The sequence below is a fragment of the Podarcis filfolensis genome, assembly GCF_964270895.1.
Source record: "Podarcis filfolensis genome assembly, chromosome: 13".
Lineage (NCBI taxonomy): Eukaryota > Metazoa > Chordata > Lepidosauria > Squamata > Lacertidae > Podarcis > Podarcis filfolensis.
In genome coordinates, this window is record NC_139615.1 from 51,439,932 (window position 1) to 51,462,008 (window position 22,077).

A 22,077-nucleotide genomic window follows, 5' to 3' on the forward strand; every position below is an offset into this window, starting at 1 on the left:
CCAGGGATGGAAGTTGAGGGAAGTCAGCAGGGAAGGGGGGAATTGAAATTTGAATGTAATGTAATGATTACAGATATTGTTAAAATAAAATAAAAAAACCAATAAAAATGATAAAAAGATAAGGGCTAGAGACCCTGGTCTTAGACTAAGGAACCACAGCTCCCCGTCAGCTTCTTTCTTTTAAAAATTATTGTCTGGCTTTTCGCTTAATGAAAATGCACACACAACCATTTAAAGCACAGACCATTTAAATCGGCAGCAAGTGTCTAAAGGAGTTGTGTTTTGCTCAAGAAGCTCTTAAGCTAAATGGACTTAATTAACTAAATGTAATCATTGACCATTTATTTATTTGATTGATGAACATATGACTGAACAAAGTTGAGTTTTGGCAATTTAATTAAGGTTTTGAGCCTAGCTGATGGATGAATTTTGGTTCTTTAAATTGGGTAAATAAAACAACATATCTCATTTGAATTTTAAACAATAGTGTTAATGAATCAGATCTTTCAGCAACTGATTTTTCAGTATGATGAACAGAGTTTATGAGAAGCCTGGAATGAGTTTGTATATTGATCAGGTCATATTTAAAGATTTATTTTTAGTTAACAAAATTGAGTTTGCCTACAAACATGGCTATGGGTCTGAATAGGCCTTGGTCACCTTCACTGGGAGAAGGACATGGGGAGTGCAACCTTGTTGGTGGCTTTTGGTACCATAGACCAGGATGGTCCAACCTCCCAAACCATGTGGGCCACAAGAGTACTTCAGTACAGAACCTGTTGGCCGCACCCTGTTGTATGGCAGGGTGGGGGGAGCCAGGACAAAATTTGATGCCCCCTCCAACCTTTGTGCTGCCTTCCCAAAGCTGTGTAAGCAAGGAGGTGGGCTTTGGGAAGGCAGACCAAGTCCTGAGGGGGGTATCAGATGTTTCTGGGGGCTGCCAATAAAGGCCCTCAGGCCATGCATTCGACCACACTGCCGTAGACCATGGTATTCTCCTGAGCTGACTTGTGAGAATGGGTCTGAGAGAGACTATTTTGCAGTGATGTCTGTTTTGGGGGGTGAAACCAAACCGTTGGAAAGTTACAGCACTTGCTGTGGCTGTAGAGACTGATATGGGAGAGTCATGTTTTGTTGCATCTGGGGAAGATGAAGGCATCCAGTAAATAAATAATAATCTTTGTGCCTTGCAGTGGATCAGAATATATTCCCTTCAAATTCTGCAACATTTGTAGAACTCTATGATCTCAACAATATAGTCAATCTGTTTGCAAATGAAATACGGTGCATTCTCAAATATGAATGGATTTACTTACAACTGCTGTGGGGTTTGTTTGATGAAGAATTGTAACTGCTGAGAATTGTGATGCATGAAGTTAAAACACAGCAGCTCAGCAATGCTATGTAGGTAAAATGCATTTTCCTGTGGATGCCTATTTAAATACTACTTAAAAAAAAAAGATATGTGTAGTATCCTAGCAGGGATTATTTTGTTTGTAGTATGTACAGTTCCTCAGCTGACTTGATCCAATCCTTTCTTCACTGCAGAAACATTAAGATAATTTCAGAAGGACCATATTAAAGCGAATGAAAGTTTGCATATTCTGTGAAATGCTACTTATTCAGCAGCTCCAGATTAAATGGCACTAATCATAAATATCAGATATAGAAAATCCTTCTGAAGTCACCGTGGGGTTAAGTCAGCTGCTTTACTCAGCCACAAACTCATGAAATATGTCATAAAGCCTGTTTGACAACTTCTCCTAATTACTAGAGGTATAAAGGACAGTGTCATGTTGTGGTTTGGGGACGGAACTGGGAAGTGAATTTAAAGTTCACTTTGAACAGCTTTGCTGTGTGTGACAAGTTGATCAGGCCTGAGAAACACAGTCTGGGAATCTTTTATTTCCAAAAGGGAACACTAGGATAACAGAATGAACAACCAGACCTCAACCTGCAAAGTTGTTGCAAGGGAATACTGTATAAGAACAAATCACCAGACAAGGAGAGTTCAGAGGTTTATTTCCAAAATATTGAAAGGAATATTATTGCCTCCTCTCCCCTGCCCTCCCCGGATCCATTTATTTTGCCATTTTGAATTTAAATGGAGCTCACAATATTTTGTGAATGTTACAAGAGCCAGAGTGATGTAAGACCTGGGAGACCAGGGTTCAAATCCATTCTCAACCATTAAGCTGACTGAGTGACCTTGGGCCAGTCACTGCCTCTCAGCATAATCTACTTCGCAGGGTTGTTGTGCGGATAAAAATGGGGAGGAGGAAAAAACAATGTTTGCCACCTTGAACTTCTTGGAGGAAAGGTGGGATATAAATGTTATAGATAAATATAAAAATAAATTTTCTGTGAGAACAACAATTTTTAAAAGTGTGAACATTTACTAAGCACCGTTTGAAAATTAAAATAGTAAATCACTTGCCCCCTGAAGATCTCAATCTAATAGAAATAGTAGAAAAGAAAACAGGAGTGAACATAAGCTCTGGAGTAGGATTCTTTCTGGCAGTGAGAAGAAAAGCACCTACTCTGACTCTGGTCAACTGATGCGGCAGGCTGGTTTTCCCCTGGAATCAAACCTAAGTAATCAGTAAAGAGTTCTCAGATACGCAAGGACTTGCTACTTAACTTCACCCACCCTCAAGGTGTGCAAATCACCACAAACAGTATTTCAAGTGACCAGAGTTGAATGCAAGCTGTTTATCAGGAAGTGCCATCTGAGAGGGAGACAGAACATTTTGCACCCATGTCCCTGGATCCAAAACAAGACGGTTAATTTGTGTCTCAAACTCTGTGTTTTTAAATTTCACTCAAAATACATGATAGGTTGTAATGATGGGCTAGATGTAGTCAATATTACTCATAACTCTTGGGAAGATGCCTCACGTATCTCCAAAAAAATCAGTTGACCCTTACATAAAATTATCATTCTAGCTTCCCCCCTTCATCTGCAGTAATTAAACAAGAAGAACGAACACAACATTCTGTGCTTCTTTCATGTTGTCTATAGATAATTGTAGCTTGCTGGATGTCAGCCATCTTGTGTTGCCCCAGTGGGATTTATGAGAGTTCTCCATTGATCAATAACCAGAGAAAATCTTTGGATTGAAAAATGATCTTTTGAAAAAGCACAGAATGTACTTTGTGGCAGCTACTGTGCATACAAGGCTGACATTTGACTCTTATTGCTGCAAGCCGAAATACCTCTTTGCTTTTTTTAAAAAAAGAAGAAGCAAATTTCTAAGATACCACAGGGGGAATTGGGCTGCAGCTTGTTCAGGGAGAAGGGGAACAAAAAGCCAGTAAAGACTATCCAATTATTCCTCTGCTACTTGATTCAATAAGAGCAGGAACATCTAAATGGATTTGGGAACTGAAAGCTTCTTTTATAGGTTGACTCAAGAACATGCACTGTCAAGCTGGCTCCAGCTTTTGAGATTCCTGGGGTCAGACAGTGCTGATAGCACCCCAAAACCTGCTCCCCTAGGAGCAGCACTCCTGCAGCCGCTTGCCTGCCCCCATATCTGATGAGCCCATTTTCTCCAAGCGCTGTGGGGAGGGTGGTAGGCAGTTGCCAGCAGCCTTACCCTGTAGTGACACTGCCAGGGTTGTTTTGCTGCTGTGGGCAAAATGCCCCACCCCCCAAGATGCAGGCTGCCCTGCAGATCCAGGTTCCCTCCCCATCCCTGTTCCTGCCATTGCATCTGCACTGGCAACGGCAACGGCACCAGACACAGCACTGCAACTGCACCCTCACCTACAGCTGTGCCCATGCTGCTGTCATGGGGGGCAAAGACACAGCAGGTGCAGTGGTGAGGGGGGAGTGGCAGGGGTGAGGGCAATGGTGCTGTCTTTGGGGGGGGGTGAAGCCCCAGTGGGGTAGGCCGCAGAGTGGTGGGGGCAGGGACGGCGGTCAGATCCACTGCCAGAGGCAAATGGCGTCCCCTCGCCTCATGCATAGGCTGCCCCTGGACATGGCAACAACTGCTACCACTCTTTGGCAAGCCCACTCATGCGTGAGCAGCTCTCAAAGAGATTGGTAGCTGCTGCAGTGCTGCTGGTGGGAGGCCCAAGGGATGGTACCACTGGGGTGGGGCCAGGCAAAGTGTCAGCCTTGATAGGCCTTGCATGGCTGTGGAGCACAGCAAATGCCCCAGTGGGCAGACTGCGGATCCTGAGCCTGTGTACTGTTTAACTTCTGAACCACCCGTAGCTCTTCAGATGAAGGGTGGTATATAGATGACGGTGATGACACTGTGGAACTGGACAACTGAGCTACATGTGCTTAACAGCTAAACCTGAACACCCAAAGTATTTTTCTGCCGCGAGGAGTTCACATTTATGTGTGAGTTGTGAATATTATTATTGTTGTTGTTATTTATATAGCACATCAATGTACATAGCTCTGTACACCAAAGGGCATGCAATCAATTGCATCTGAAAATGCTTGCTTTAGTTGACAAATTTAGTTATAATTTACTTGGGAGCCAGACTTCCCATTAATTAAATACACAAATTAAATTGGGAAACTACCTAAGCTGTCTGTTGCTGGCATATGTCCTTTTCTTCATAAGCATTAGACAAGAGATTAAATTGTAGTAGGATTTGCTGGAGTCTCAGGGTGTGATTTACTGAAATTACGGGTAGAGGAGAAATTTGTTTGGTCCACAACCTAATTAGCCAACCTAATTTGCTCATCCTGGATTTATATGTGGATCAGAACACAGCTGTCAATTGGTACACATGTATATGACTTTTGTGATGCACTTTAATGCACATTAATTTAATGTACGGTATTTTTAATCTTTGTTGGAAGCCGCCCAGAGTGGCTGGGGAAACCCAGCCAGTTGGGCAGGGTACAAATAATGAATTATTATTATTATTATTATTATTATTATTATTATTACTACTTTAGGTTCACAAAGTGTACACCAAAATGCATGTTTTATGGAAAAATACATTCAAAGATTCATACTTTAGGGAAAGAATATATATAAAATGAGAAAAATTGCAGCATTTAAATGCATTTTGAGGCAAACAGTGAGATGAAACAGAACTATGATTGAGAGTATTTGAAAGTGATTTGGAATGGAAACAGACCCACCTGTCGCCACGTGAGCGCATGAGCATTCAAACCCCTTGTTTAAAAAGTCAGTATTTCTTGTATTAGCAATCAAGGTTTCATACAACCATCTCTTCTTCTTAACTAGAGCAAATTTTATTTTCAGATTAACAGTTTTTAATTTTTAATCTATTTTTCAGAATAACAGTTCTGTACCTGGCCCTGCCTCCGCCCCTGTTCTTCCCTCTTCTGGGTTCGAAAGGACCTGCACATCAATGATGGCATGTCAGTTGGACACGCCTAAAATGGCCACCACCTGTACAACCATTTCAGTTTCATCTGAAGTCTCATTCACAGTCCTATTTTTTAAAACAAACAAACAGTCATACACATAGAGGCAGCCTGGGTTGCCCTGTGTCAGAGTTGAGCGTTCACTTATTCTTTGTTACCTGCATGTGAAATAACTGATGGGATAAGTAATGGGTGCGGGATACACCCTTACAGGAAAATGAATCCTGTATCCTGCTGGGGGCTGGAAGAGACCTCAGTAATCATTATAGTTAAGTTTAATTTTGTACATTGCATGTGTTGTTTAAAGACCAAAGGTCTCTCTTCTTCAGCACATAAATTTCAAGGGATTATGATAATGCTACTTTGCAGAAAATAGCTGAAATTACAGGCTGAACTGAACTCCAATGGGCTACTTTATCTGAATGTTGTGCATGCTCTCTAGCTCTCTCTTGGATAATATATAACACTGGATGTGCATAAATGAGATAAAATGACTGGGAGAGGACTGAATAAAACAATTGATATAAAAGGTCTCTGAGTAATGTTGGAGCACAGCACCTTGATAAATAAAAAAATAAAAATTTGAATTCACGACAGGGAGCATTTAAGTAAAGCAGCTGTTACCTGGAACATGCTCTTGCCATGTGTGTGATCTGCTCTGGCAATTAGGCACCTGGGAACTTGAGAGCCCCTTGGCATCAATGGGGCCAGTCTCTGGGGAAGCTGTCTCATTGGGCTTCAGTCTCAGGACCTGGGGCTGGGTTCAGATCTTGCTGGTTCCTCCTCTGTGTCAGAGTGCTGGCTGCTCTTCAAGATCAGGGTTGTGACAGCTGATGCAGACAAGCAAGTTCATTCTTTTTCACTGACACTTCAGGTGTTCTGCACTCCTCAAGGACTGTCCCTTGTATGGAAACCTATCTATTGTCATCTGTGGACTCAGCTACATTAGTCAGAATACAGTGTTATAAATGTGTTATAACACTGTAACTCCAGATGGCGCTGTAGAACTGAATACACAACTCAATGATATTTTCAATTGTGAGATTTACAACTTTCTTTGCAGAGCGTTTTCAGAGCGATTTTTATAGCTGTGTAGATCTAGCTTGTGTCTTCAACAAAACGGGAAGAAGCGGGAGTGATAATCAAGGTCTGTGCTGTCATTCATCTTTGGCCATTCTAGTCCAACAAATACGATATTTTTTTATTTTAAGGGCTCACATTAATTCCAGTTCAGATGTGCTTTCCAACAGTGATATTTTTTAATGCACTGAGAAGCAGTGAGCAGAACTCTATTTTTTTTAATTAGAGTTTAAATTTGATATTCTGTTTTTGGGAGGCAGGCAAGGGGAAAGTAAGTGGGCTCTTGGGAAGCAGGAAAGAACACATTACAGTTTCATTTCTAAGTGGAGGTTTATAATGTGATTATCAAAATGTGAATAACAATCAAAATAGTGTAGCAGTTTATTCCCAATAGGTAGATTTTTTTAATTTGAAATAAAATAAAATAGTAACATGCTTTCCCAGCAGGAATCTCCATTCATGCCAAGTTCTTTTCTACATTTGAGCAAAATGTATTTATATGATTCAAACATCAAACACTGGAATGATAAATAGCAGGAATAAAATCCTGTTTCAGGAAATGACTGCAATGGAAGAACAATTAAAATAAAACTGGCAAAAAGTTGAAAATATTATTTAAGCTTGAAGAAAACATGGGGGGGCGGGGGGAGGAACATTGCACTGGAAACAAAATGTTAAGTCAAAAAGCAACCAGTATGGGCAACAAATGTATTAAAAGATTTATACAGTGAAGTATCAGCAAAATATTCACATTCATGCATCTAAATTTCTTTTTTTTTTTTAAAAAAAAAGTCCAAGCCAGTGTCTTACACAGCGAATTACTCTGTATTACCGTATTTTTCGCCCTATAGGACGCACCGTCCCATAAGGCGCACCTAGTTTTTTGGGGGGAAATAAAGGGGAAAAAATTATTTCCCCCCCAGGCGCGGGGCTGGGGCGGGGGAGGCCCGAGCTTCCCCTGACCCCAGCCCCCAAACAGGCAGCTCTCTGCAAGCCGTGGGAGCCCAGCGGTGGCTCCCGCTGCTTGCTGAGAGGTCCGCGAAGCCTGGGCGCGCTGATCTCAGCGCGCGCAGGCTTCGGCATGCTGGCAACTCTCCGCAAGCAGCGGGAGCGCTCCCGCTGCTTGCGGAGAGGTCCGCGAAGCCTGGAGAGCGAGAGGGGTCGGTGCCCACCGACCCCTCTCGCTCTCCAGGCTTCAGCGAAAGCCTGCATTCGCCCCATAGGACGCACACACATTTCCCCTTCATTTTTGGAGGGGAAAAAGTGCGTCCTATAGGGCGAAAAATACGGTATCTTCCCTGCCTACCAATTCATTTCCAGTCTCGGTTCCGTGTTAGTGTTGCCTCTAAAGCCCCAAATAGCTTAGAACCAGGATACCCAAAGGATCATTTTAAAATTGTGTGTCCACAACAGAGCCCTTCTGCATGTCTTCTGATCGTCTGCAGCGCGGGAGGCATGGATGTATTAGAAAGCACCTTGGGTGTGGAGATTTGTTTGCTTTCCATCTTTGCTGGCAACTGAAGACCTTGTTGTTTCGGAAAACCTCTGATTTGCCTAATGTTGCAAGTTGATTGTTTATTTTATTGTTTTGCTTTTATTGTGATGCATTGGCTGTTCTGTGAGAGTAGGAAGATGAAATAATGATTAATTCATAAATAAAATACATTATCGAGTTCAGCTGACTAGAAATGGAGATTAGAGGTCAAACCACATTTCAGGCTGTAAAAAATAGAGGAATGTTTTTAAATTCTATATTAAAAAAAAGCAAAGCTGCTACCCTTTCCGAAACACAGGTGAAGGTCATGTCCTGATCTTCCCAGCAGGGAATCACTTCACTAAACTGGTATAAAATCAGTGTGTTTCTACCGTGGATGTGCTGCTTTGGAGCATAATATATGAAGGTGGTATAGCAGTTCCTTTCCCTCACACAAATAGATATCAAATATTTTTCAGAGAGGAGGCTGGTTGAAAAAACCTTGTGAATTAATATGACAGCAATCAACGCTGCATGTGGCTGCATGTGCAACTTTGGTCTGTGACGGGTTGTGGGCATATAAATGCTAAATGTTCCAGCGGTCTTGAAAAACTATACATGCTTATTTTACAACATTGAAATAAATACTGAAGTTGTGAAAAAGGAAGGCAGGAATTTTATTTCATGCTATTGGTAGTTTCTTTAAATGGAAGCAATTCTCAGGAGTTAAGTGGTTCAGTTCATTTTGTATGCAAAGCTTCTTTCAGGGTATTAGAAGCATCTTCATTTCAAAGATTAGAAATGTTAAAGAAGAATGACAGATGGAATGAAAAGCAGGCGGGGGGGGGGGAGTGTTCTGCTGCAGGAACAGTGAAAGTGGTGCGAGAGCTATTTCTAGGTGCTCACAGGTTTTCTACCTAAACCTAACTTTTGAATTCTCAAGTGCTGCAGTGCACACTTTTGCCACAAGGCCCATCTGTTGAATGTAGTCAATGGTCTGCTCTGCCTCATGGGAAGATCAGTAATGGTGGACAAATTACCCTGAAAGACAGCTCAGGGAACACTACATTATTCTGTAGTGCACAGGCATATTCTGGGGCAAGAGCTCCATTCAGAATGGTAAACATTTGAGGTCCAGCAGACCTCACCTGTGCCCTGTGGAAACTGGTGTGCTCTGAAACAGAATCTTTTGCATTTTGCTAAAGTTCCTCTACACATAGAGCTGATGCACGCCCCTAGCTTTTGCACGCCTCACAACTGTAGTGTAAAATAAATACATTTTAAAAGTACATGCATTTTAAAAATGGTTCTTCTCCCATTTTTCCTGTAATATCAGTAATACTGCCAGGCCCACTCAGTCAGCATCGGAGTAATTTTTAGTATCATGTGTGAAACCACTAAACCTTACTGTCCAGATGACACACAAAGTTCAGTCACATGAAATTTCCCCATTTACTTGCTTGCTTACTTACTTACAGAAAGCAGCTACAGAGACTGCAGTCTTAAGCAGAGGATAACCTCATCACCGTTAGATCTCAGGGTCGTGCAATATAAGTCACATTATCAAAATCTATCAGGCACTAAAACAATCAAACCATAAATTAGTTTACAAAAAGAGCTGGTAAAATTGCAGTACAGGGTGTGGTCTGAAGGCACACAAAGTCACCATCTTGCTAGCCACTGCTTCCACTCTACGATGTTGTTATATTTCCATCTATAGGAGATCACACACAAGGGTTGGGCTATGGCTGGGAAGTTTCATTTCTCCATTAGTAATTTCTCCTCTGCATTCTGTTTCTATCTGCTTTGTGCAGGTAGATTGTCCTGCAGTTCTGTGTGTTTCATGGCTAAATGCCTTTTTTGTTGGGGGAGGAGGTTGCATATGAAGAGTAGTGAGAAGTGAGCACAGCAATACAATTATTTTCTGCCTCCTTTGCACTAGTAAACAGTAATGATTTGTAATTAAGAATGGTTCCAAGCCTCACAATATACACCCGGGTGCAAAAAGTGCCTGTCTTTGATTGTGATGCATAATATATGGGGGAGATCCTTCTGATCATGTGCCAGTGCTCTTATATTAGCACTGTTGAACAGTCCTTGAGTTCATCTTTGGGCACGGCAGTGTCTAAGATTCTTAGAACCTCGGTTTTCTGGCCACACCCACATTCCATGGTTGATGTTCCTCACAGTCCCTCCAGGGGCTGTGAAGAAGTTCAAGCAGCAAGGACGGAGGGAATGAGGCATGGCTCCTCCTGAAATTTCCCACGGGTACCAGAAAGGCCAAGGCACCTGCAGAGCTGCTTGACTCTTTGTCTGCCACTTTGGAAGACAGAACGGGTGTGACACTGGGAGTAAGCCCCTGCCAAAGGGCGAGCCTCCATTACTGTCCTCCTTACATCAACTAATTGGCTAAACTATGAGGCGTTCTCTACACAAAATATGCAAATAAGCAGCGATTAAATCATCTGCCGAAAAAATCAGGACTTTTCAAGGTATTTGAATGGTATTTTGATGCTTTGAAAAATAGTTTCAACAGCCACAAATGGAAAAGGAGAGGGCAGATTGCTTTATGTTTTCTTTTTCTTTTTGGATACGGCTTTCTCTTTCTGTCCTGTCCTTCATAATGAGACATGAGGCATGTGAAGTTGTTTGTTTCTTGAAGGAAGAAAGGGAGGCAGACCTTTGATTTATGCTTTACAATGAATTTAATATGGTTTTACTACGTCTGCCTCCTTTGACTAAGGAGTAACTAGGTGATATTTATTACCATCTTTTGATGGGATGTTGTGGGAAAAAGAGCACAGTAAAGAATAACCCACAGCTGGACTTGTTGTGTAAGCCACGTAGAGGCTGAATTAAAGAAAGACTTATGTTACGATGGGTGTGTTTGCACTGGAAAGGAAGGCATCGCAAGATGGAATCCAGTGGCTGAGATGGGTTTGGAAAGGTCGCTCTGTAAATTGTTTAGGCTGCAGTTTGAATCTGCTCTGTGTGACTGTGTTATCATCAGGATGGGATGCGACCTTAGAAATACGAGCATGACAGAGGAAGCAGAAACTGCAACAAAACACCCAACCAGGGAAATATTTATGATCTGAACAACGAAGTGAGAAGAATGCAACACTGGAATCGGGAAATAAGAACTTAATGAAAAACTACACATGCTGTTATTGATTATAAATACTAAGGCTATATATATATATATATATATATATATATATATATATATATACATATACACACACATATATATATATATACACACACACACACTCCAGTAGCACCTTAGAGACCAACTAAGTTTGTTCTTGGTATAAGCTTTCGTGTGCATGAAAGCTTAAACATGAAAGCTTATACCAAGAACAAACTTAGTTGGTCTCTAAGGTGCTACTGGACAATTTATTTATTTTTTTATATATTTCTACTGCGTCAGACCAACAACAGCTACCTACCTGAATCAAGGTTTATATGAGTAATTTGCAGTATGCAGGGTTGTAGAGGGGCAGCTGTTCAAAATATTGTGGTAATTGCAAAGTGATGTCAACTAGAGACCAAATGAGAATTGACGCCGCAGTGGGGGTATATCTTGGACATATTCTGTAATGAGAGCGGGAAACTGGTTTTGGAAATTGTATTAATTTGGTTTGATTTGTAATAATTTGGAAAAATCAATAAAAATAACGGGCAAAAAATGTTTTTTAGAACCTGAGAAAGTAAAAGGAAGCCAGAAGCAAGTAATCTACTTTGATAACTCTAGAATTGAGGCTGCTTTCTGTCACAAATTCTAAGAATGAATTTTATATCCTCCCACCTCTACTGCTAGGATTGGTCGTTTGGAGTTTTTAGAAAGCATCTTTCATTTTTCAAGTTGACCTAATCAACCATTTTGTGCCAAAATCCCAATGACTCTTTGAAGTGAATTGCATAAGAGGCTTAATATAACAGAGCTTAAATCCTGAACCTTTTGCTTTTCATCTAGCACTGCTCTTTGAATAACAAGTTGGATTTTGAAGGAGGGGAATCTTACTGTGAATCTCAGGTTATCAGTTCTTTTGCCAGGTGACTGTACTGACACACTGTGGTTCTCAGCAGTTTTAAATCAAATGTCGTAAGTGCGGGATGTGTGCGTATGAGTAAACATCAAGGAGCTGACTTTTTCATATCTTTTAGAAGTGATACATTAATAATACAGTTTTTGGAATAGTGGCAAATATTGGTTATGTGATATTTTATATGCATTATTAAGCATTTATTAAAAAGGTTAAATTTAGAAGTTTTCATTGCTTTTGCTATCAACAGTAACTGGAAGATACAAGGTCCCCCCCCCCAAAAAAAACCCTAATTAAAGTCACTGATATTCTATTTATTTCTGTTTGTGAATCCCTGGGAAACATCTCAAAGCAATACATAAGCTTTTTTACAAAAAAATAAGATGTTTTGAAATCAGATTTACAGAAAAATGTTTTCCTCTTGTGATGCCCTGGGATGATAAATCAGTTTTATACAAACAGGAAATGTTGACAAAAACCAGGAATAAAATGAAGCTGCTTTTGGCATACAGCTTTCAAGAGCATCTTCTTGGCTTTACAGCTGTGGGAGCAATTATTTTACAACACTAAATTATATTTTACTCATGGGGAGAGTGCAGGGAATACAGAGTCTCCTTTTGATTTGGAGAACAGAATTTAGTAGTGACCAATAGAAAGCTGCATAAGCATTGAGTGTGGACTTCCTTCATCAGCATAAATGCTGAAAGAAGATGTCTGCTTTGTGCATCTTTGACGTTGCTGAGCTCCATGGTTTGAAAGCCCTCTTTCTCCTTCGGTTCTGGAACAGCTATTGCCAATCTTTTTGTTAAATGGGTGGAGATGTGATTACCCTTAGGTACTTTGATTCGTCATTGGTTTGCTTGTCTTTTTGGATCAGATTACTACATCTAAAATCTAGTAGATCAGCTTGACTTCAGCTAGATCCCATTACCACTTTGTGTAATCTCACCCACAAATTCTATATGTAAATACTATTGAGCAAGGACTACCAGTAATGGCTTTTCCATATAAGGTTCTTTACAATTGACTCTCAAAATACAAGTTGCTAACATCATTGAGCTGAAAGAAGGAGTAGAAATTAGCTATTCAAGAAAATAAGATGGGGAATTTCCAAAAGCCATCTGTTCATTAAGATAAATACTGAAAACATATCACATGTGGTCTAAGCATGCCATCCTGAATGAGAGGATTACGCTTCGGCTGAGGAGGCAGAGAAAGAGAGGAGAGAACAAAAAGGAATTGCACACCCAATTAGAACCGGGTGGAAATGAAATGTTCCTACCATTAATTAGAGTAGATGTGTGATTTCAATGCATATCTGACCCATTTTAATATTAGTTTACCCATGTCAAGAATAAATTAGATGTGTGGCAGGTGTTGAAAAAAACCAAAACATTAGGTCCCAGAAAACTTTCAGTAGAGTGATGTACCATAAATTAAATAAATAAATAAATAAATAAATAAACAAACCTTTATTGTCACTACACCACCTGTTTGCAGTGAAATTAAACGAGCCCTCCCCCATACACTCAGTCTTGTTCGCGCTCTGTGTGCTTGTCAGAAGTCAATTACACCACTATTTTTTCCCCATTCAGCAGCCCAACAGCCCATGGATAAAAACTGTTCTTTAACCTGTTGGTGCGGCTGACTATACTTCTGTATCTCCTGCCTGTAGGAGATTAAAGAGGTGCTGGCCAGGGTGTGAGTCGTCCCCAAGAATTTCCCTTGCTCTCCTGAGGCAACGGTCTCCCGCGATGTCATCTAGCAAACTCCGAGGACAGCCCATGACGTCATGTGCTGTGTTCACCACCCTCTGTTAAGGACTTCCATGCTTCGTTTGTTGTTAATAAGAATTACGCCTTGTCTATTATAATCTCCTTATTTTATTTATTTCCCACAATTCATGAGATGAACCTAAATATATAAAACTGACTACTGAAAATAATTGCTTCTGTAGTTATGAAGAATGGTGTGAAAATTCTGTCACAGGTGTTAGATCTGTGATGACGACTCCTCACGTGAAGTCATCAACTGATGACACTGGATCTGCTAGATTTGCCCAGGAAACACTAAGAGTGAGTGCCTGCTGCTGTAGCTTTCATGAGAAAAATCCCGGAAAAAAATGTATTTCTATGTGGCCAGGTTCTCTTATTGATATGTGAGTCTTACTTCCAAAATGTCCCTTCAAAGAATCTATTTTACTATGATGTCTGCAAAAATGTATTGAACCTTCTTTTTATTTTTTTAAATATTTATGTTGTTTATGTAAACTTAATAAACACATCTTTTAAAAACTTACATTAAATAATAATTACAATTGACTTGATTTTACGAGATCCTTTTAATGTCCCTGTAGAAATGGCTCAAAATGAAACTGGAAGTTGTTGAATTTTTCTCTCCTCTCTCCCCCTCCTCCCTGCAGGTGGAATGAAGAACATAGAACAACATACATTTGCCTTAGCTCACTACACCTATAGAATCCTCTCCACGTTAACATATCCTAATGGGGCACCTGCTGTGCATCTTTACAGTGATACAGACTTCAGCGGCCCCGAAGTCCAGGGTCCAATCATTAATTTTAATGTATTGGATGAAAATGGAGAAATAGTTGGTTATTCACAGGTATGCTTTAATAATTCTCTTGTTATCTTCTAATGCATTTTTGTGATCATTTGACCACCTTCGCTCAAAATACCTGTTCTTGCTGAATTCTTTTATTCCTTCTGAACTTCCCACATGTTGTTTTATATTAAAAATAACAAACAAACAAAGGAAGAAATATTTTAACAAAGTGGAGGACAAGTTGTCTGAACAAATTTGTGCATGGCCACCAAGAACAGTGTTCAGTGTGGCTGGCATGTTATCTTCAAAAGTATGATGAAAACCTACCCCTTTGTCCTTTTTATGAGGTACGTCACCAGAGTCTTTTGAGTGATATTGGAAAGAGTCAAGGCCAACCTCCTCATTTTTTAAAATAAAGAATATATTGTTCAGCAATGATCAAAGAATATGAATTAGCAATTCTAATGCTTTTAAGAGCCTCCCCACTCATTACATTAAATGTGATGAGTCCAGTTAAGATAATATTCATAGCCAGCCTAATGGCTTTTTTGGCCATGTTCCCAACAGCCATCTCTAAACCCCGGGGGGGTGTGTGTGTGTGATCATTCACTATTGATTTCCCCCCATTGATTTAGCAGTTAAGATTCCAGGCAGGCAGAAGAACTTGATGGACTGGAGGAACAGAATACAAACCAGATGATGAGGAAAAAGATTCTGCTGATGCCTCCAGTTCAGTTATTCCTTTGGCCTGTATCATCTTCACTGTTATGCAGCGAGTATCTCAACACAAGTTCCCAAGGCAAAAGGGTTGGATTGTGTTGTTCTGCACTACTAAAATGGATCTGATATCAGGACGGCGTTTTGTCATTGCAGCCTGGCAAAGTGCATTTGCAGTGTATTTAATCAAATCCGACTAGGTGTTGAAATGATTTGTCTCCTGCAGACAGTTGACTAGGTGGAAAACTGCTATCTTGGCTCAGACATATGATCATAGCAGTGGCGTAGCGTGGGTTGTCAGCACCCGGGGCAAGGCAAGTAATTTGCGCCCCCTAACCTGTGGATTTGCGCCCCCTAACCCTAACGCCCAGATGTTGCGCCCGGTGCGGCCGGCCCCCCTGCACCCCCCACGCTACGCCACTGGATCAAAGGACAACCTAATGGATGCATTTAGCAACTCTTATATTCTAGAAAACCTGAAAATACTAGCATATCCTCCAGCATTTCTCTGAAGAAATTAGGGATATCCTATTCTACATTAGGAAGCTTCTCCTGCATTTGTTCTTGCCACACACATATACGTAATATGCACATCAACATTGGTCAAGTCCATTACAACCTCTCAGCCTAACCTACCTCACAGGATTGTTGTAAAGAAAAACTGTGTGAGGGAAGAGATTGTGTACAACACCTTCAACAGACAAATGGAGTGAAATAACATTTTAGCTGTAAGCTCTCTTGAGTCCCTGCCAGGGGAGGAAGTGGGTAATAATAATGGAAGCCATGAGAATGATCAGGTACATACCTGAGAGTAAATCCTATTAGGCTCCATTTACAATAAAAGAGTAAGCGTTCCATATGTTTTTTTAAAAATGGCTGGCTGCTGAAGCGTTGCGTTAAACCGACCTTTTCCTTCAAAATTATAGGAAGGACTTTATATGCCAGTTTCACCATTTTCTTCATTTGGTGCAGGAATTTTATTTTCACTATAAACAGGACTTTGTTTTTGCACCTGCACACACAAACCACTTTTAATTGTTCTCTGAGACATGGAGAGGAGGAAAAAGGAAAACCGGAGTATTCTGGGTTCAAATCAGAAATCGAGACTGAGATATCAAGTCAAAAAGAGTTTGTGAGAGAAACTGCAATGTAGGGACAAACAGGGCTTTTTTCTGGGGGGGACGCAGGGATTCACATACCCCTAAACATTTTGTGAATCTAAGTCTGGCCTCATTGAGGGGCAGTATTTCAATATGAGTAGGGAAATGAGAGTACCCCTAAACATTGTTTAGAAAAAAAGCACAGGGGACAAATATGTGTCTTCATTCCAGTCTGGTAGCTGCCATGGCGTATGTACATTGTTAAGTTATAAAATGACGATTACATCATGATATATTTTAATGAAAAATCTCTTTTAGGATGCAAAGGTGATATTGGGGGAAAATCTCAAGTTGCATTAGAATGAACATGCATAAAATCTAAAGCAGCTAAATTATTAGCTTTAATTGATAGCAAATTATATCTTTATCTATGTTGAGAATCTTTCTTTCTTTGCTGAACCTACAAGGTAGACAAGTTGGCCGGGCTGTACAACATACACATTCGCACAGGCTGTTTCTGTAATACTGGAGCTTGTCAGCAGCATTTGGGGATCAGCAATAATGACATCAAAAAGAACCTGCAGGTCAGTCTGTGTTTAGTCCATTCATGCTACCAGCTACGCTGCTTAGGGGTGCAATTTAATGTTACCGTTTCCCAAGTCCTTGCAAGTCCTGCCAAGTCCAGCATTATGGTTTTATTTAGGTGCTCCCAAGTGAGGTCTTCAGTCTTTCACAGGCTCCAACACTGTCCAATATTCTCAAACGAAAAGGTAATGCCATCAGCTAGTTTCTGTGCATTTTGGAAGTGAGCCCCAGTCACTTCAGTGGAGTTTGCTCCCAAGCAAGGTGCACAAAGCGTTACTTCTTGAAGAATTATGAGTCAGCACTAAACTGGACACAGGTATGATACTTGTTCTGATATATTATTAGATCTCAAATTTTGTTGTTGTTGTTTAGTCGTGTTCAACTCTTCGTGACCCCCTGGACCAGAGCACGCCAGGCCCTCCTGTCTTCCACTGCCTCCCACAGTTTGTCAAACTCATGCTGGTAGCTTCGAGAACACTGTCCAACCATTTTGTCCTCTGTCGTCCCCTTCTCCTTGTGCCCTCCATCTTTCCCAACATCAGGGTCTTTTCCAGGGAGTCTTCTTTTCTCATGAGGTGGCCAAAGTCTTGGAGCCTCAGCTTCAGGATCTGTCCTTCCAGTGAGCACTCAGGGCTGATTTCCTTCAGAATGGATAGGTTTGATCTCAAATATGTAAGAGCAAATCCTGATCACACTCTCGAAATAAACTGTGGGCAAGATTCTGCAAAAAATATTTCTGCAACAAAAATCCTTTTTTGTGATTGTGATTGTTGTAGAGCACCTGTAAACATGTACATAGAGATATGACAGTAGTTTACCTTTTTCGGGGTCCTTACAGTATTCAGTGTAATCTCTTCTCAGCCTACCTTCTTCCTCTCATATACAGTACTTTCCTTTTTTGAAAGTCCTCTGGCCATGAAATTGTACAACAGGGCTGGGGAACACTTTTCAGCCACTTTCCTTCCTGGCTAACTTTCTGGCAGTCACATGCCGGTGGTGGATGGAACCACACACACAGCTGTCCACATGCTGAAGGTGGAAGTCCTGCAGGCGGGAGAATGCACCAGCCAAGGCTCCCCCAGTCTGTTTGTACGGCAAGCTCATGTGTTTATCAGGGCAATCAAAGCCTTTATCACCCTTAACTTGCTGAGTGGGTGGCGGCTTTCCTCTGCATCCTGTTGTGGAGCAAGGACAACCTTCACACATCAGCTGCTGTTTTAAGGGACTTCAAAATTTAGTAAAGCCACATGTCCTTTGCCATGTGTGCCATTTTATTTTCCTAGTTTATTTGTCAAATGCAAACAAACAGCCCTAGCGTGTTGTACATATTAGCTTAGTGAAACGACACAGTAACTATCATGCTGTATTTTAATGGAATGAATAATGAAAACAGGACCAGAGCTCAGCGATGAGGCACAAAGTGTTTTTGCTTTGCATGAATAAAGTCCCATGTTCAGTCATTGTATCTCAAGTGGGAAATCTTGGAGATGTGCTGTCAGTCAGAGTAGACAGAATGATACCCATAATCCAGACTTCATATGTGGCAGTTTCAGATGTTTATAAAACCAAGGGAGAGCAGCGATAGAGACTTGTTTGCAAAATGTATAAATAGAATATATATTTTACTATGTGCCTAAAGGCAACATATAAAGCATAAGAAGAGGAAAAACAACATCCTAAAATTAAAATAAATACTCCTTTTAAAATTGGGAACTGCAGCAGCATACTTAAAAGTAACCCTCTCCAAGTGCCTGGTGGAATGGGTTCAGTTTTACATAAACCTAAAACTCAGTAAAGGCAAATCAAGGTGGGTCTCTCAAGTAAGGTCATTCCAAAGGTTTGGGGTTGTGAATAACCAAACTTGGCACAAGGAATGAAAATCTGTACGAAAATGGAGCAGGCCCTCGTCAAAAATCAAGATTACTTCTCTCTCCAAAACGAAGTCTTGCGGGAGGGGGGACATTCTGTGTTTTTACAAAATCTTATTGCTGTAAAATACAGTACGTTACATTTTGATAGCGTATACAAAATGTTTATAATACCTTCTATCTCTCCCCCCCCCCCAACTAGGCTGGGCATGTCTGTGGTGATGACATAGATATAGTTGATGGACGTCCCACTGGGTCTGTGAGAATCTCATTTGGCTATATGTCTACATTTGAAGATGCACAAGCCTTTCTAAAGTTCATTATAACCACCAGACTCATTGGCTGCAACATGGTTAATATTCCATCTCCAAGACAGACTATTTCAGAATTGGTAGTGTCTCCCAGGGAGAATGGTCACACCTGTGATAACAGCAGTGCAAATAAGCTGCCTTCGAACAAGAGCACTGGGGACTCTGGACTTAGCACCTCTTCCACTTCAGTGAACATGCCGGTCAATCTACAGCCAGCCAAGAGACATTCAGAAAGAGACACGACTGAGGTTTTTGGGAACCCAGCAGAAGACACGCCAAGTGGTAGAAGGCCAGTCACTGTCACCAACATTTATCTCTACCCAATCAAATCATGTGCTGCATTTGAGGTAAATGCTTTTAGTGATATTTAAAAGATTCAAATTTTTTCAGGTCTGTTGATGTTTTATATCTCTATATCTCTATATCTCTATATCTATATCTATATCTACATGTATATTGTGTGTGTGTGTGTGTGTGTGTGTGTGTGTGTATGCATACAATGGGGTGGGTGTGTATATATCTAGATCTATATCTGCATAGATGTTTTATATATATATGTGTGTGCGCGCATGTGCATACACACATGCAATTTTTAGCTCACAAAGGCATCCAGGGCCAGAGCCACTTCACCTTCACGTAGACAGAGACAATGAGCCTCCTGTGCCAATTTTAGGAATACCATTAACTGGTATTAAATTGTTGGTTATTTAGTGTATGTGTATATCCATCCATCATGGGGCAGGAGAAGTACATCATTAGGATTTTCTTCTAATGCATCAAAATGCTTTTGGCCTTCTCTGTTCAGATCAGAGAGATTTTTTTAAAAATTTAAAATCAGAATAGAGGTCAGTTGAAGTAAAACTAAATGAGCATTGGCTATATCCATCTCTTCCGGCTTGGCCCATGAAATAAAAAAAAGAAAAGGGTCATTTTGGTGTCCCTGAAAGGATTGCTCCATTGGTTGGTATAATCACCAGGGAGGCTTCGGTTCATCTTAAGCTGTATTTTCCATGAATAATTGGACACCAGTTTTATCCTCATATGCATCCCAAAAACTCTTGTGTTGTGCTACAACAGTGTGTAAACAGCAGGTAAGGGTGATCGACTAAGGCCTATGTTTCACTCAAGTAGTGAACCTGCATCTGGCCTGTACAATGTCAGGTTGGGGTACACATGAAAAAAGTCTTTCCACATAGGGAAATAATGATTATATTATTATTAGTGTTTTTGTAGGAGAATTGCATCACTGAGGATAGAGTGGCTGTACTCTAGCAGAAGTCCCATCTGTGATGCTTTTGCCTATTCCATTTATAGTAACTGCTCAGAGGGTCCGCTGCAACCTCTTCACTCACTTTTTGCTCCATCAAGGAGGGGTTGCGTGCTGCATTATTTGGCTCTAGAATGGGCCTTTTCGCTTTTGAGGAGAAAGGGGGAAAAGAGGAAAGAACCCTCAGAGAAATCAGGATAAGAGATTTAAAGAGGGAGAATTGGAATATTTCTTCCTTAACCCTGTTGGAGACAGTGGAGAAGGTAGGGCAAGGTGAATACAAACTGTTTGACCAAACTTGATGATGGGAAGGAGGAATTTGGAGAAACTGAGGGTTGATTGGTAATGGGGAGACAGAAATGCAGGAGGGGGAAGAAAGGTGGGGATCGTATGGAGGGCAAACGCAAACCCAGGGAGGTAAAGAACTCTTAGAGCTCTGCAATGCAAGGGCAGTTGTAAGTCTGGAAATGGAAGACCTGAAAAAGAATAGGGTGCTTTTGGGATGACAACCTCTAAGGCTTGTTGACAAAAGTGGTAGTGGGCTTTAGGTTAATTTTAAAGTAGGGTTTGCAGTACTTCTGATACAGCATGCTTTACTTCTCAGAGCTCTGGCAGTCAGTGAGAAAGGAGGTCCCATGTTAGCTGAAACGTGCAACAGGACCCACACTTTTGCCCATGCCAAATGGGAATTTTGGCTGGAAACTTGCATCCAGATTTGACCGGGGCATATATTTGTAGTGACATTCAGGAAAAAAATGGTGTTTTTAGTCAAGGCACTATAATGAGACAATAAAAATGGCCGTGGAACTGTGCTCTCTGGCAACAGGGGGAGGAGGAAGGACTCAGTAATTTTCCTGTTCTAGCTGCCTGCATAAAACTACAAAAACTTGGAAGCTGTCAACCACTTCACAGACTGCACATAGAATTGTGGGTCACAAATTCTGCTGACTGGCATTCAGAGCATGAGGCAACTTCACAGCAACTAAAGTTAAACATTTTTTTACTCATTGTCTTAAATATATGGAATGCTTAGTATCAAAATAAATATTATGATAATATTCTGTTCTCTTGAAACAGCTCTTGTCTACTCAAGGAGTTCAGTGGTGTTAACAGTCCCATATCCTTGATGACTGTTTCTGGTGGGACAGTTGCTGAACAGGTCTATATTTTGAATTGAGCAGGGATGGACAAGCTAGCAACATTGCCTCTGCTCCATGACTCACTCCCAAATATGTCAAAACACAAGACTCCCCATGGGCGTAGCCAGGATTTATTTTAGGGGGGGAAGCGTTGTGTTAGGCAGAACCGAGTTACTTGCAACGCAGCTGGTCAGTTAAGTATCCCCCTTGTCTCCAGTATCAACAGCACTAGTCACTGATGGCAGGATATCAAAGAAAGATCTCTTTCATTCCTGACAGTCCCTGAGTAAATAGTGGTAGAGATTATCAATTTTCTGCTTATCTTCCCAGTTTTATTGAAGTCTGAAAGAAAACACAGCCTATATTTATGTTCATACTGGAGGGAGTGGCTTAAAGAGTCTTTTGCTTGTGCCTTGGCATGAGAGAAAGTGATTAAAGTACATAATAAACAAAGAAATAAATCAGGCAAGCAGAGGACCAATCTAGGAGGATCATTCATAGCCGACAGGGTCTCCCCTTGAAAACTGAATGCCATCCCCCCCACCCCCGCCCTGCATCCC

General features: G+C 40.9%; 1 protein-coding gene across 3 annotated transcripts in view; it reads left to right on the plus strand.

Moving 5' to 3' along the window:
- The window catches only part of MOCOS (molybdenum cofactor sulfurase), a 563,966-nt gene that overhangs the window by 39,176 nt on the left and 502,713 nt on the right, over positions 1-22,077 (plus strand). For all 3 annotated transcript variants that reach the window (XR_014541270.1, XR_014541271.1, XM_083583835.1), the window contains exons 6-8: positions 14,391-14,590; positions 16,815-16,931; positions 19,003-19,458. Coding sequence is in view for 1 of the 3 variants with exons in the window: in XM_083583835.1 (XP_083439961.1) it covers positions 14,391-14,590; positions 16,815-16,931; positions 19,003-19,458 (773 nt within the window). In the remaining 2 variants the exon portion in view is untranslated. The remainder of the gene's footprint in view (positions 1-14,390; positions 14,591-16,814; positions 16,932-19,002; positions 19,459-22,077) is intronic.